Source organism: Bidens hawaiensis, unplaced genomic scaffold, assembly GCF_021521415.1.
Source record: "Bidens hawaiensis isolate Kalapana, Puna unplaced genomic scaffold, B.hawaiensis_p1.1 tig00005637_1, whole genome shotgun sequence".
Classification (NCBI taxonomy): domain Eukaryota; kingdom Viridiplantae; phylum Streptophyta; class Magnoliopsida; order Asterales; family Asteraceae; genus Bidens; species Bidens hawaiensis.
The window spans coordinates 744,515-758,182 of record NW_027491366.1 but is presented as its reverse complement, the minus strand read 5'-3'; the positions used below and the strand labels follow the sequence as shown (position 1 = coordinate 758,182).

The 13,668-nt window shown below is 36.5% G+C and overlaps 1 protein-coding gene across 1 annotated transcript; it reads left to right on the top strand.

Annotated features, from left to right (window-relative positions):
• The first annotated feature begins 11,682 nt into the window (after window positions 1-11,682).
• Window positions 11,683-13,348, top strand: LOC143630333 (transcription factor bHLH62-like). Its single transcript, XM_077099385.1, has 5 exons — window positions 11,683-11,943; window positions 12,481-12,636; window positions 12,730-12,864; window positions 12,927-12,998; window positions 13,123-13,348. The coding sequence occupies exons 1-5, from the start codon at window positions 11,713-11,715 to the stop codon at window positions 13,144-13,146; spliced, it is 618 nt and encodes a 205-aa protein (XP_076955500.1). The 5' UTR covers window positions 11,683-11,712; the 3' UTR covers window positions 13,147-13,348.
• Window positions 13,349-13,668: the final 320 nt, after the last annotated feature.

Here is a 13,668-nt window from a genome sequence, read left to right as displayed (position 1 = left end):
CTTTACGGTCGTAAGTGCCGCTCCCCGATTTGTTGGAGCGAAGTGGGTGAAACTCAAATCACAGGACCCGAACTTGTTCAAGAGACAACCGATAAAATCGCCAAGATCCGTGATCATCTGCTGACTGCCAGAAGCCGACAGAAGAGTTACGCAGATCGTAGGCGGAAGCCTCTCGAATTTCAAGTTGGTGATCTTGTTCTCCTCAAGGTGTCGCCCTGGAAGGGTGTTGTCCGCTTTGGGAAGAAAGGTAAGCTTGCTCCTCGATATGTTGGACCATTTAAGATTCTCGCGCGTGTAGGAAAAGTTGCCTACAGACTTGACCTGCCGCCCGCGCTCAGTAATGTGCATCCAACGTTCCATGTATCCAATCTCAAGAAGTGTTTAGCTGACGAGAACCTTCACATTCCACTTGATGAAGTCCAAGTTGATGAAACTATGCATTTCGTTGAGAAGCCTGTTGAGATTATGGATCGCGAGGTAAAGCAAACCAAGCGCAGTCGCATCCCTATCGTGAAAGTTCGTTGGGAGTCCAAGCGCGGAGCCGAGTTTACATGGGAAAGGGAAGATCAAATGAAGATCAAGTACCCGCACCTGTTCTCTGCGCCACCTACTTCGAGATAAATTTCGGGACGAAATTTCTTAAAGTAGGGGAGACTGTAACATCTGCCCCGATCCGACCCGACCCAGGTACCCGTTTCTCTTATCCGATCTCTTTCTGTTATGATTTAATATTTATTTATACTTATATTTTTACTTTTAATAATAATATATATTTTTTTCCCGCCTCTTTCTCTCTCTTTCTTTCCGCCGTCCCATCCCTCTTCTCCTCTCTTTCCGCCTTGTTTCCCTCTTTTTCTTCTCTTTGCTTGTCCTTTGTTCCTTCCCGCCTAAGGTTGTCTGCGCAGCTTCACGCGCCAGACCCCTTACAAGGAATCCTGCGTGAAGACCACCTGTTTCAGCGATACGCGAGACGAACTCTTCTCGCAGCGCGCTAAGAATTGTAATTCTTCTCGCAGCGCGCTAAGAACGGTAGTTCTTCCCGCGACGCGCTAAGGATTTGTAGTTCTTCTCGCAGCGCGCTAAGAATCGTAGTTCATCCCTCGACGCGCGAAGAATTATAGTTCTTCCCGCGGCGCGCTAGGAATTTTAGTTCCTCCCGCGGCGCGCTAAGAAATGTGATTCTTCCCGAGGCGCGCTTAGAAATGTATTTCTTTCCGCGACGCGTTAAGGTTGGTTCTGTCTGCCTTCGCGCTCGCGCTCTCTTGACCTTCTGTGTCTGCCTTCGCGCTCGAGCTTTCTCGCGCTGAACCCTTTGAGTTTTCTTCTGTTTAATCTAGCCGTTTGCTTTTGTGTTGTCTTATCTTTTGTGCTGTTGACCTAATCTGCTTATGTCTGAAAAGTTACTTTCGGCGCAGCATGCGCACCAACCCCATTGGTTGACAGAAAAAGTGACTGACATTATCTTTTGAGATCTGCTTTTTCCATGCTTGACCAGTACCTTTATCTGAACCGCCCATGCCTTTTTACTGTTCCCTGACAGCTTTATCTTGCCCCCTGCAGCTGCCATATCTTTTGATATCTTTTGCTTTTGAAATCTTTTGCTTTTTGAGATCTTTTTCCCCTTTTCTAGGGATTGTGTCTCCTAGGGTTTCCCTATAAATAATAGTATTATTTTTCCTAACACTACACACACAAAACACTTAATCTCTCCTGTTCTCCTTGCTCTCTCTGCCGCCTTCCTCTCTGCCTCCGTCTTCCTCCCTGTTCTGTCCTGCTCTTCCGGTAATATATATATATTATATAATAATTTACTTATTAATTATGCTAACTTATAATCAAGACTTAGAACCAATCGTTAAAACAATAATCTTTAATTATAGGTTAACTTGTGCTTGTTTAAAGTTGGTTCTTGCTTTATCTTACACCGCATCGTTTATCAAGTGAGTAATCTCGTACCTAATCCCTTTTTGCTTTTAATGTTTTGGGATGTTCATGTGTTCATACAAACTTAGAGTCTTAAACTTGTTTATGAACTTTAGTCGCGCAGTATCTCATGTGTTGAGGACGTAGACTTGGCTGTTTATTTGTATGTGTGGATCATTAACCGTCTTGTCGGTCTATTCCGCAGTTCTCATGGTACCATTAGATGAACACGGGAGAACTATCGTTTATGATTTTCTCTTTTGTTTACACATGCACAGTTTGTCTTGTTTGTGAGCTCAATTGTGAGCACTGGCAGTCTATGAATCTTAGAGTTGGTCCCGATCAGATTACACCCTTGTTGAAAACCAGACATACACATGTTGCGCGCAGATTTATTGTTATCTATGTATTAACTATTAAACTTGATTTCTCACCAACACGCAAGTGTTTGACGTTTATTTTAACACATGTTCAGGTTTGCAGTAGCTGTTTTGGAGCTTGTGGACACATAGGAAGTTTTCTTTATTTTGGACCTAGATTAAAATGTATCAAGACAAGTTTTTACTGTTCGAATATTATGATTTATAATATATTGCTTTATGATGATTTATGTTATCTTATGTCTACTTTGCGCGTGCGCGAATGAATGTATTTATTAAATATTGACACCCAATAGTGTCACGAGTAATGAAACAATATGTGGCGCCCCGATGTATAATCCGCCTTTGGTCGGGGTGTTACACGAATTTTACCGACCAACGGCAACCCATTGGTCCACCTCCATTTTCATATACCTTTTTGGTTTTAGTTCTTGTATCATAACTCATGTAACCGAAACCAATCGAATTTACGTCAAATTAACGCTTCAACGCTCTGGACCAACAACACTTGCATTTTATCACTGTGCGGGTATTACCAACTCGTCCGACGCAATACGCCGGGTAAAACACTAGTTTTTAAATATATACAAATGCCCAACATAATACTAAAACTCTCAATTACTTCACTTTAGGAGCAACAATCTTTATTGTAAATATTTGATATCCATATACAAGCCTTTTGATACTTAATTTGACTAGGACTAAGACCATTCACGTTGCAAAAAGCTCTTTCTTTAAGCCCTTCTCACATACACTATGACACCTTATATGCTCAACACTTTCCCCATTCTTTTACAACAATCATCTAATATGTAGGTCCCATATCTCCCCTCACAAAACACACTTTTCTTCTTATTTTTCATGTCCTTAGCTAAAGGCTTCTTCTACTCTCTCTCATCCATGTCATGAAGCCATATTATCAAGGGCAACTAAGGGCCATATTTTTCTCTTGCATTGGAGATGGTCTAACCCGTGGTTGTTGTGGTCCCCAAAAAAACGAAAAAAACTTTCACCATCGGAAATATAAAAAATAAAATCGAAACTTTTATGTGACCTATCCCTTGCGTTGTGGAGGGCGTTGAACCATGGAAAAATTGACGTTGAATATGTGTACAACTTTAAAGACGTGCATAGTTGCGTAGATGATTTGTACATGATCACATATTCACATGTAACAACCACGACAACATCATATTTGAATTATAGTTAAAACACAAGTAAATATAAAGTACAACATCGTATAAGTTGTCAACTATACTTTAGTTTAAAAGGCGTGGCTGGTGTCACAACTCATTTTTTTATTATTTAAATAATTTATATATATATTTTTTGGGTTTGATTTCGGTACTATAACGAACTAACCCATACCAAATGAATTCACGTTGTCTCGTCGCCGCAACGCCCGTAAGTTATCGACTGGATAACGTCTTTAAAGTTGTTAATTTTGTATCATAAGTCGTACGAGTTCCACTACTATTCCGGGCGTTTGCTAATTTATGCTTTTGGCTTTCGTGTCAATACTGTAATAAAACTAATCGACACTGACCGAATTCATGATGTTTTTTTAATAAGTTGTATGTATGTCGATACCGCTTTAGACGTTTTTAATTTAGTGTTAGTGTCGTAAAAAACTTACATGACAAAACGTTTCATTACCTAGTTGTATATATAATTGATCGGGTTCATCGTGTCTTATTGATCTTCTTATCATCCCATTCAATCAAGTTGTCCCACTAAATATTGGTCCTTTTTGGATTTTTGTCGCTATGTAACAAAAATCAATCAAACAAAATCTATGGGATCCTCACGATTTTTTTAAATATTTATTTTTAATATATTAACAAGAAGGATGTGACTGATAAATCAAACTAAATTGCTACAGCCGTTTCAGGCTATTCATTTGTCTTTCGATCGGAGTGGGAAGATATAGAGATATGAGGCAAAGTTAATTAGGGTTTTTCCAGACTTGATTCTAGTGTGGATGTGTGGTTGAGAAGAACTGAGTTGATCGGAAAGAGAGGGAAAGCAGTGGGAGTAAGAAAAATACGTGTGGCTGATACTCCAGGTTTTGATAAATAGTGAAGTTACTGAGCGTGTAAAATAAAGCTGATTAGTTTTTTTCTAACCATTTAGTTTAATATATTTTGCTGCTAAAAAAAATTTACTAAGTGTGTCAGAAACTAGTTTCTAAGATATATTAAATTATTAAATTTTGTAACTTTATCAAGAAAAAAAATGTGATGCACGTCTATATCGATCTTTGGCATTTTCCAAACAATAAAGACACTCCACGTCATAAGAAATTGCCCACGAAACTTCTTATTGAACATCACATGTAATATAGGGAGTGTAACTTTGGGGCGGGATTTTTTGTAATACCCAGAGGTTATGGGTTTGAGTTTCAGGTAGTAAAAGAAACTTGTCGTTTAAGAAACAAATATACTTTGATAAATAGATATGCACATTGAACACAAGTTGTCTAAAAACGAGTTTACCCGTTAACCAACCTTAGATTGAAGGTTAAATAAAAAGTAATTATTAACACATTTGTGGATCTTACTTAAGAAAATGAATTACGTTCAACCATAATCTTTGCTTAAGAGGTGGCAAAAACATCACTAAATGCATCATTGCTAGGGATATACATGAGTTGGTTTGGGCTAGCTTTTGCTTAAAATCGTAACCATAATCGAATTTTGATTAATCAAATAATGATAGCTAAATGAATATGATTAATCGGTTTCTTATGTTGATTCGCTTCGGTTATGGGTCGATTAACCATGAATTAAATTTGGTCTTGAAATCGTTTGGCTTGATCAAAATAGCTCAAAACATATAACTGAGCTTGAAATGTTTAACCACTTTGTTTTCGAACTATGTATTTTATAAACAACCACCAACCCCAAAAACAAATGCCAACCAAACCACGCACTATACCTCCACAACCCGGAGAGTAGCGCCACTAACACAAGAAGAACAACTTCATAAAATCAAATTTACACCATCTCAACCAATCTACCGATCTATACTTAGACCTATATTTAAAGCACAAAAAGCCAAGCGTTTTGATGTCTCCAATACTTTCTTCAACCTTCACTTCCTTGCCATCAAACACCTTTTCATTTCTCGTTTCCCAAATTCTCCAACAAGCTATGATAATGATCCCATGAAACGCCTATTTCTCGACCCTTTCGAGCCTGATAGTATTATGAAGCTCTAACATATCCCTAACCGAGAACCCACAGAGGGGAGGTATTTCAACCAATGACTAATATGATCCTAAACAACAGCCTCGACCAAACAACCCGTATTGATATAGTTAGCCCAGGGCCAGCTTCGAGAAAGAAAAAATGGTTTTGGGTAGAGGACAAATATTTTTTTGAGCCTTAAGTAAAAGTAGTATTTTGTTGTGTTTAAACAATTTTTATATGGGTTTACTTAGTAATAATTTGGGTTGTATAAAAAACTTTTGTATATAAATAAGATTATACATGCCTCAAATGAAAATGAGACTAAAACTCATAACCTTTTGGTTGGGAGTAAAGCTAGTGGTTATGTAATTAAGTTTAAACATTAAAAATACATATTGTATTTAATAAAAATACATATAATTTAAAAAAAATAAAATAAATTCGGGCCTAGCGGGATGTCAGGTCTATAGCCGTCGACCACCCTGCCACCCCCAAGGGCCGGCCCTGAGTCAACCGACTCCTTCCCAACTCGCATAAAGCACACTCCGTAGATTGAATCATTTAATATATTTTTTATTAGATACTTGAGCTTGAATAATTTAAGTTTTAACATTTAACATTTGAAGATACAATATAATGGACAGTTAGGTTAATCATGGTTTTACTAAATCTTCAGTCGGTGTGGTTTTGCCAGGGATGAAAATATTATTAACCATAAGTCCATAGTCGACCCACTAATTTCGGTCTAAAAAATAGAAACTCTAAACCAACCCATCGAATTTTGGTTAAGTTTGGTTACATCGGTTAGTTCGATCTTTTGCACACCTATCCTATCAAGACCATGTCCTACTTGGAATTAAAATAAAAATCTTCGTGAGGGCTCCTCATGCTAGGGTAGGGGTAATGGGGCGTGAACGAGGGGGGGGGGGGGTGATCCGGGTGGCTGTAAACGTGGCTCGCGAACACCACTATACCCTTCATGTGATCGCGGGGCTTGAACGAGTCTTTGAGCAAGGGTTGAATCAAAGGTTGGGGGTGGATCAATCAAGCCCCACTACACCCTATGAGGCTTGATCCAGGGGCTTGATCACGAGCCACGTCAACGCCTACGTGTCGTAAATGTATTGGATCACTTGGCGCTTGATCAAATCCCGCTATCCTTAGCCTTAGGACGGACATCAAGGGTGATTAAGGTGGTACCAAAGTAAATAATTGTGTTTATATATAGTCATTAATGACTAGCACATAATGTGCATTGATCACTTGTTTTTTTTTCTTTTTAAATAACGAGTTTCTTACTTTCTTTTGTCATTTATGAGACATAAACTAAAGACCTCTTAAATCCTTTTTTGCTTAAAATGTAATTAATACTAGTACACGTACACTATGTGCATTGATCATCGGTGGACTATATTGTTTTTAATTTTAAATTATTTCAAATGTAGCAGTTGGGTAGTATGACAAACTAGGTAATATTTTCCTGAAAAAATTACAAATTTCATCCTTTTAAATTACATAGATTATTGTATGGGTCCTTTATCGAAAATAGTTTCACTCTTTGTTCTTTATTTGAATGTTTGCCATGATTTTTGTTCTTTATACTAACGAATGTTAAGTTTTTCAGTTAAGTCGTCTCATGTGCCCTGCACACGAGGACATTTTAGTCCTTTAACAATTTAAAAGGCTATTTATGTAATATGTAAAAAGATTAATCTAACTCAAACACCTCACATCTGTATTTCATCTCCTTCACTAACGAACCCTAAAATCCACCCACCTCCGTTACCACACCACCACCCCGTTTAACAAATTTCCGGGCGAACAGTAACCGGAAGCCGCTCGTAATGTCCTAGGGTTACGCCTTTAAGCACATCGAGGCGTTGGATTCCGGGGTCGGAGATGGCGTAAAGCTCGCCGCGGACGCGGTGGCGAGCGGCTCCTGGGAGGTTGAGAAGGAATGGTACGCCGTACGGACCGCGGACGAGTGGCAGGCGGAGGTCCGTGATGTAATTGCCTATGAATACGGCGTCGTTTTTGGAGATTAGGTCTTGCATTAGTTTGTGATTAGCGAAGCCGTGCTTCAGAGTGTCGTAGGAGAATATTAGCGTTTGGTTTAGTGCGTCCACGTGGCAGCCGGAGACTGTCATCACTTCTGGTGTGTTTATAAATCTCCGATTGGCTAATTACATAACAGAAACAACTTTTCTGCTTATTTATTGGTTACTTATAACATTATTTTCTTTGTTCTTCTCTGCTTTCTATTTCAATTGTGAAAGTTGGATAAGGGAAAGGGGGAAGTGAGGTTTTCTAATTATGTTTGTTATTGCAGTGGCAAACTTGGAAAAAGAACCTCAGATAACCGAATTGAGGAACCGACAAAGGAGGGGGTGGTGGTGGGGTAACGGAGGTGGGTGGATTTTAGGGTATGTTTGGTCGGAGGTAATGGAATAAAGGAGGAATGAAATGGGAGAAGTAATGGAATGAACAAGGTAATTACCATTTACCATTCCTTTGCCATGTTTGGTTAAATATGGGAATTAAATAAATTATTAGTTAATGTTTTTTGGTATCCAAAAAAAATTGTAGGAATAAAATAGAAATAATAAAAACACTCTTATCTCAAAGTAATTTTTTAAACAAAAAAAAATAAAAATAAAAAAAGTAACTGTAATGGCGACGGTGGTGGTGGTAACTCCGGCGAAGAAAATGTTGGTAGCGGCGATGGTGGTAGTGGTTATCAGGTGGCAAGGGCGGTGGTTGTGGTGGTAGGAAGGGTGACAATGGTCACGTGGTGGTGGCGGTGAAGGTCAGGCGGCGACAGAGACAATAGTTGTGGTGACAATGGTTGTGGTGGTTACGGTGACAATGGTGGCGGCGACGGTGATAATGGTTGAAGTGACAATGGTTGTGATGTTACGGTGACAATGGTGGCGGCGGGGATGGCGGTGGTGGTGGCGGCGACGACAGTGGTGGCGGAGGTGGTGGTGGAGAGGACGACAGTGGCGGCGGGGTGGTGGTGGTGGTGGTAGTAGTTGTGGTTGATATTGTTAGGTGGTGGTGTTGTTGAGAAAGTAGAGTGAATGAGGAATGGAAAGAAAAAAAGAAGAGTGGGGGAAGGAATGGTTTTGATGGACTGAGATTCCATGTGTAATGGATGATTCCATTTCATTGAGCAACCAAACATTACTTTTTTCATTCTCAAGCAATGAATCATTTCATTCATTCTATAATTACTGCATACCAAACGATACCTTAGGGTTTGTTAGTGAAGGAGATGAAATAAGATGTGAGGTGTTTGAGTTAGATAAATCTTTTTACATATTACACAAATAGTCCTTTAAGTTGTTAAAGGACTAAAATGCCCTCATGTGCAGGACACATGAGATGACTTAACTGAGAAACTTAAAATTCGCTAGTGTAAATGACAAAAACCATGGTAAACATTCAAATAAAGGACAAAGAGTGAAACTATTTTTGATAAATGACCCAGTCTATAATCTATGTAATTCAAAAGGACAAAATTTGTAATTATTCTATTTTCCTTTAAAATTTGTTGTTTATTTAAGTTTTGCATTTTTTTTATTTCTTTTACACAAATTATAATAATTTATATAGTTATCATAAATAGTTTGATTTGATATAAAAATAAATTGATCTTTAAAAACGAATATAAAAGTGATTGATTATTCAGAAAATTAATGTTTTTGAAAGAGCAGTGAAAATTTGATAGGTTAGTTGAATTGATGCAATTAAGAGTAACATCAAATACATAACTACCATACTAAAATTGATAGTGACAAATAAAAAAGACAAAATTAACATGATCACTTGGGATTTGAAGAATCTTAATCAATCATTCCATTTTCTCCACATATTTTATAAATTGATCAAATTGTAATATTTTCTACATTTTTTTAAGGGCTGCGTTATTCATACACTATTTGATTCTTTAGAGATGGTATACATAAAAGATAAAATGTGTGTTAAAAGGGTGTATGGATATCAAAAAGGGTGTATAAATAACCATTGTTTTTTTTTAATAATGAACCCGCTATCAATATATTGTTACTCATATGGCTACGGAGTATGCAAAGTTTTCTACCTTATTTAAATAAAGTTGCATCATACACACTACCAGGAAATGAGACCTTTGGGTTGCAGCTAAACAATAAAAATAAAAATAAATGAAAAAAGAAAAGAAAGTAATATAGAAATTTTACATGTTAAACCAAGAAAAAATATAATAAAATAAAAGATTGTATTGTATTAGTAACTAACCATATAAATTTTAATATTTGAAGTTTTCACATTTCACCCGCTGCATGCTGGGGCGGACCCACATAGTGTGGATCGGGGTCCCGAGACACCAATGTTTTTTAAAAATTTATTAGAAGCGGTATATTAAATTTTTTGAGGACCCCATAAGATTTAATACTTGGAACCCATACTATTAATGTTGATGTGGTCTGGTGAAAAGTCCCTTGTTTTATCTTTGAAAGGTCATGGGTTCAAGTCTTACAAGGCTCAGTTTTTTGTTTTTTGTATTAATTTTTAGTGTTAATCAATCATTTGATTGCTAATGTTGCAATGATAACTTTGGAAACATTCAAACACCTCTAAAATACATATCATTGTTTTCAACTTTATGCATGGTTTTCTTTAGAAACATTCAAACACTTTAAAATATCAGTTTTATTTTTCACTAGTTTAAGTTAATGGTTTTCAACACATGCTTATGAAAGGGTGGATCTAGGTTCTATCTCAAAAATGTTTAAGAAAGGGAAAACAAAGTGTTTATGTGTCAACCCAACCCATTTTGACCCGTTCAGGTGGTGATGATTGAAAAGAAAGTTTTATTATGATATTGTTTTTATTATGTTCTTCGCCTCGACCCGACCTGAACAACGACCGACCTGAAAAATTTGAACACCGAAAATATGGGACCCCATTGACAAAAAATCATGGGTCCGCCACTGGCTGCATGTATTATGTAAATATGAAATACCAAACACTTTTAATCATTATATACAGAAGATATCTTTCAAGAATACGTAATTACATAAAGTTAGGGGTGAGTAAGATAAGGGTCGGACACTTGAAACCCGGTAACTCGACTCTAAAACCCTTAATTAGACCCAAATAAATAATATGGGTCGGGTAAAGGGTATTTAAATTTCACCTTAAAGGGTAAAAAGGGTTTCAAGGGTCCGATCATTTTTCAAACCCTTGACCCATTTACTAGACAGTACATCAGATTCACGATTAATATGAAATTTATGAGAGGTTTGTATTTCATATATGATTCATCAGAAATTTCCAACTACTAAGAAAAATAAAAATAAAGGGTCATACTAATTAATGAAAACATATATATGAAAATAACTGAATTGTTCTCTACAAGTAATTTGTGAATGTGGATATTGTTTGCATAAGTTCAAATGATTGATAAACTTTCGAAGTTAGACTTTACTATGTTATTAAATGAAAGTATAATTGTTCTAGGATTTATATATTAAAGTCATTTATGAGATATACAACTAGTAAATGCAGAAAAATGAGATGTAATTAATGTCTTAAGGGGTAAAGGGTAGGACCCTTGAAACCCTTTTTTATACCCGACCCTTTTATTGGTTAGAGGGTATGGTCTCGGGTCCACATTTCTTTCTATAAGGGTAAAGGGTCCGGGTAAAGTATTAGGTAAAAGGGTAGGGTCTTACCCTTTAAACAGTCCTACATAAAGTATATACTCGAGTCTTATTTACGTGTTATTCATCATAAACCGACAAAAAGATGTGTTTAATATACACGGCATAACATATATACGTGTTCAAATATAATTCACGTATCATTTGTTTTTGGAATAGCCATAGACGTAAATGTATAATAGTAGAAAAACAACCATCTATAAAAATTCCCAATAACTTCACTTTCTTGCTACCAAATGTCATATCAACTTATCAAGTACAGGAAACAAAAATCCAACCTGGAACAACAACTTGGTATTTCCCCTGAGAAATTTTGACAACGATCGATCGAAGTTGATTAGAACACCGACGGTGGATGCAATTTTCGTGGACCCACCACCGCCGCAATGGTTGTGCCACCAATGTGTCTCTTATCTATTTCTATAAATCTCCCCGGAATTAAATCAAATGTTCACATGCCTTCAGATTCACATTCTGTATTTGTTTTACAGGAAATCGACGGATCCTTTAATAATGCCGGAAATGGTAAACATCTTCCACCAGTCGACACTGTCACACCATCAAATGCATTCTCAAATTCAACGTGGTCTAGTAAATGTTGAATCAGATTTTACTGATAGTTTTCAATGCCTGGAGTTTGCCGGAAGTCCTTTCGCAAACTTCTCAAGCTCGTCTGTTGATGAATTATCGAAAATAACCGCAAAGATTGAGGAGAATCAGAGCTTGAGGAAGAGGAAGCTTGAGGTTTGTACGTACTTTGTTATTGTTATCCTAATGGATGCTGAAAGCACATTTACATATCTAAACTATTTATTCATTCATATCAGTTTCAGATTAAAATAATTTTTTTATCCAAATCAATTATCTATAGTTATTATTCATATTTAAGTTTAATCAGTTGCCAAAATATGTTTGTGTGATAAAGTTACATGTCTGGACCAGTTAAACACATCTTCTGTAAAAAGAAAAAAAAAACATTTGTACAACTTTGGATGTTATAGTATTTTATTGCAGTCTGAGTGAGTTCATAGAGTTTTCTAAGTTATGTAACAAAATATGAATTATTATCTACTTATTACAATAAAAAAAATTAATAATAGATTATCTAACATAAGTAACTAATTTAGAAATGACAGTAGTGACGTGCGTGCGAACTGAGGGTTTTCGCAACAGGCGCGTTAGCAATTTCATCATAAGCCATTTTTATATACAAAGTTGCAATCTTGGTCCAGTCTATTAGGTGTTTAGTTTGATGTTGTAAATATGGACTCTCATAAACAGAGTGTTGATTGCGATCCGGGATTAACCGGACCAGCCAAAGCTAGGAGAAGCATTCTCAATGGAAATTCAAAGCCTAGGATGGATCCTAAACGGGATTATATTCATGTGAGGGCTCGTCACGGGCAAGCTACAGACCGCCATAGCTTAGCTGAAAGAGTGAGTTACCAAATCATTGTTTTTTATTTATTTATGCTTTGTAAACTAACATGTGTATAAATCTCATGATGATTTGATTTTGTAATATGGTAGGCTAGAAGGGAGAAAATGAAAAAGAAAATGCAATACTTGCAAAACTTGGTTCCAGGATGCAATAAAATAACAAACAAGGCTGCAGTTCTTGATGAAATCATTACTTATGTTCAATGTCTTCAAAGCGATGTCGAGGTAAGTTCGTATTTATTTGTTTATTTTGGTGAAAAAAGTAGCTGATTTATGTAACATGTCAGTTTCTAACCATGCAACTTGCTGCTTCAACTACAAATGTAGACTTCAATATTGACAACTCATTGCCTGAAGAGGTAAAGAACAAATATTGATCTTAAATCACCTTTAATGGTGAACTCATATGTAAACCGGGCCAGCTTAACCTATTTCAGAGTCTTAAATTAGCTTTAATTGACTTTCTTTGTTTATTTTTTGTAGATGGTAGACGCGCCCTTAGTTTAGACTACTATGCAATGAACGTTTCGTGCTTATATTACAAAATTTAAGCAGCAGTGTATACAGGTTTCGCTTTGGTATGATTGCTAGCATTATGGTTCAGACAAAAACGGTAGCTAGTACTACAGATTCATCATAGGTTGTTAAATAATCATTCTTGATAAGAGAATAATTGGTAAAAGGATCAGAGACATGTTAGTTGCAAATATCAATGTCTTTTTTTTTTTTCTTGTGTGTGTGGTAGCTAGTTCATTTTATTTTTCTCATTGAGACTAGAAACATTGTTAAATGACTTGTTGCAATATCATGCTACATGTGTGTGTGAATGTTATCGCGTAACAATTCAAGATCACTTGATTGTGACTAAACATAGTTCTAAATCCTAGTCTTGAATTCTAATCAATGTTTAGATTCCATTAGTTGGATCTTCAAGATTAGGCACGGACAACTAACTTACCATTGGAATCGACTTAATATTATCAAACAAAAGCACACTAAATAATGAAAAACACATGTTCAGAAGGAAAA

Coding starts and splice junctions, on each gene's coding strand:
- LOC143630333 (XM_077099385.1), top strand. CDS start 11,713: ATGCCGGAAATGGTAAACATCTTCCACCAGTCGACACTGTCACACCAT. Junction 11,944..12,480: donor TGAGGAAGAGGAAGCTTGAG/GTTTGTACGTAC, acceptor TCTCATAAACAG/AGTGTTGATTGCGATCCGGG. Junction 12,637..12,729: donor GCCATAGCTTAGCTGAAAGA/GTGAGTTACCAA, acceptor GTAATATGGTAG/GCTAGAAGGGAGAAAATGAA.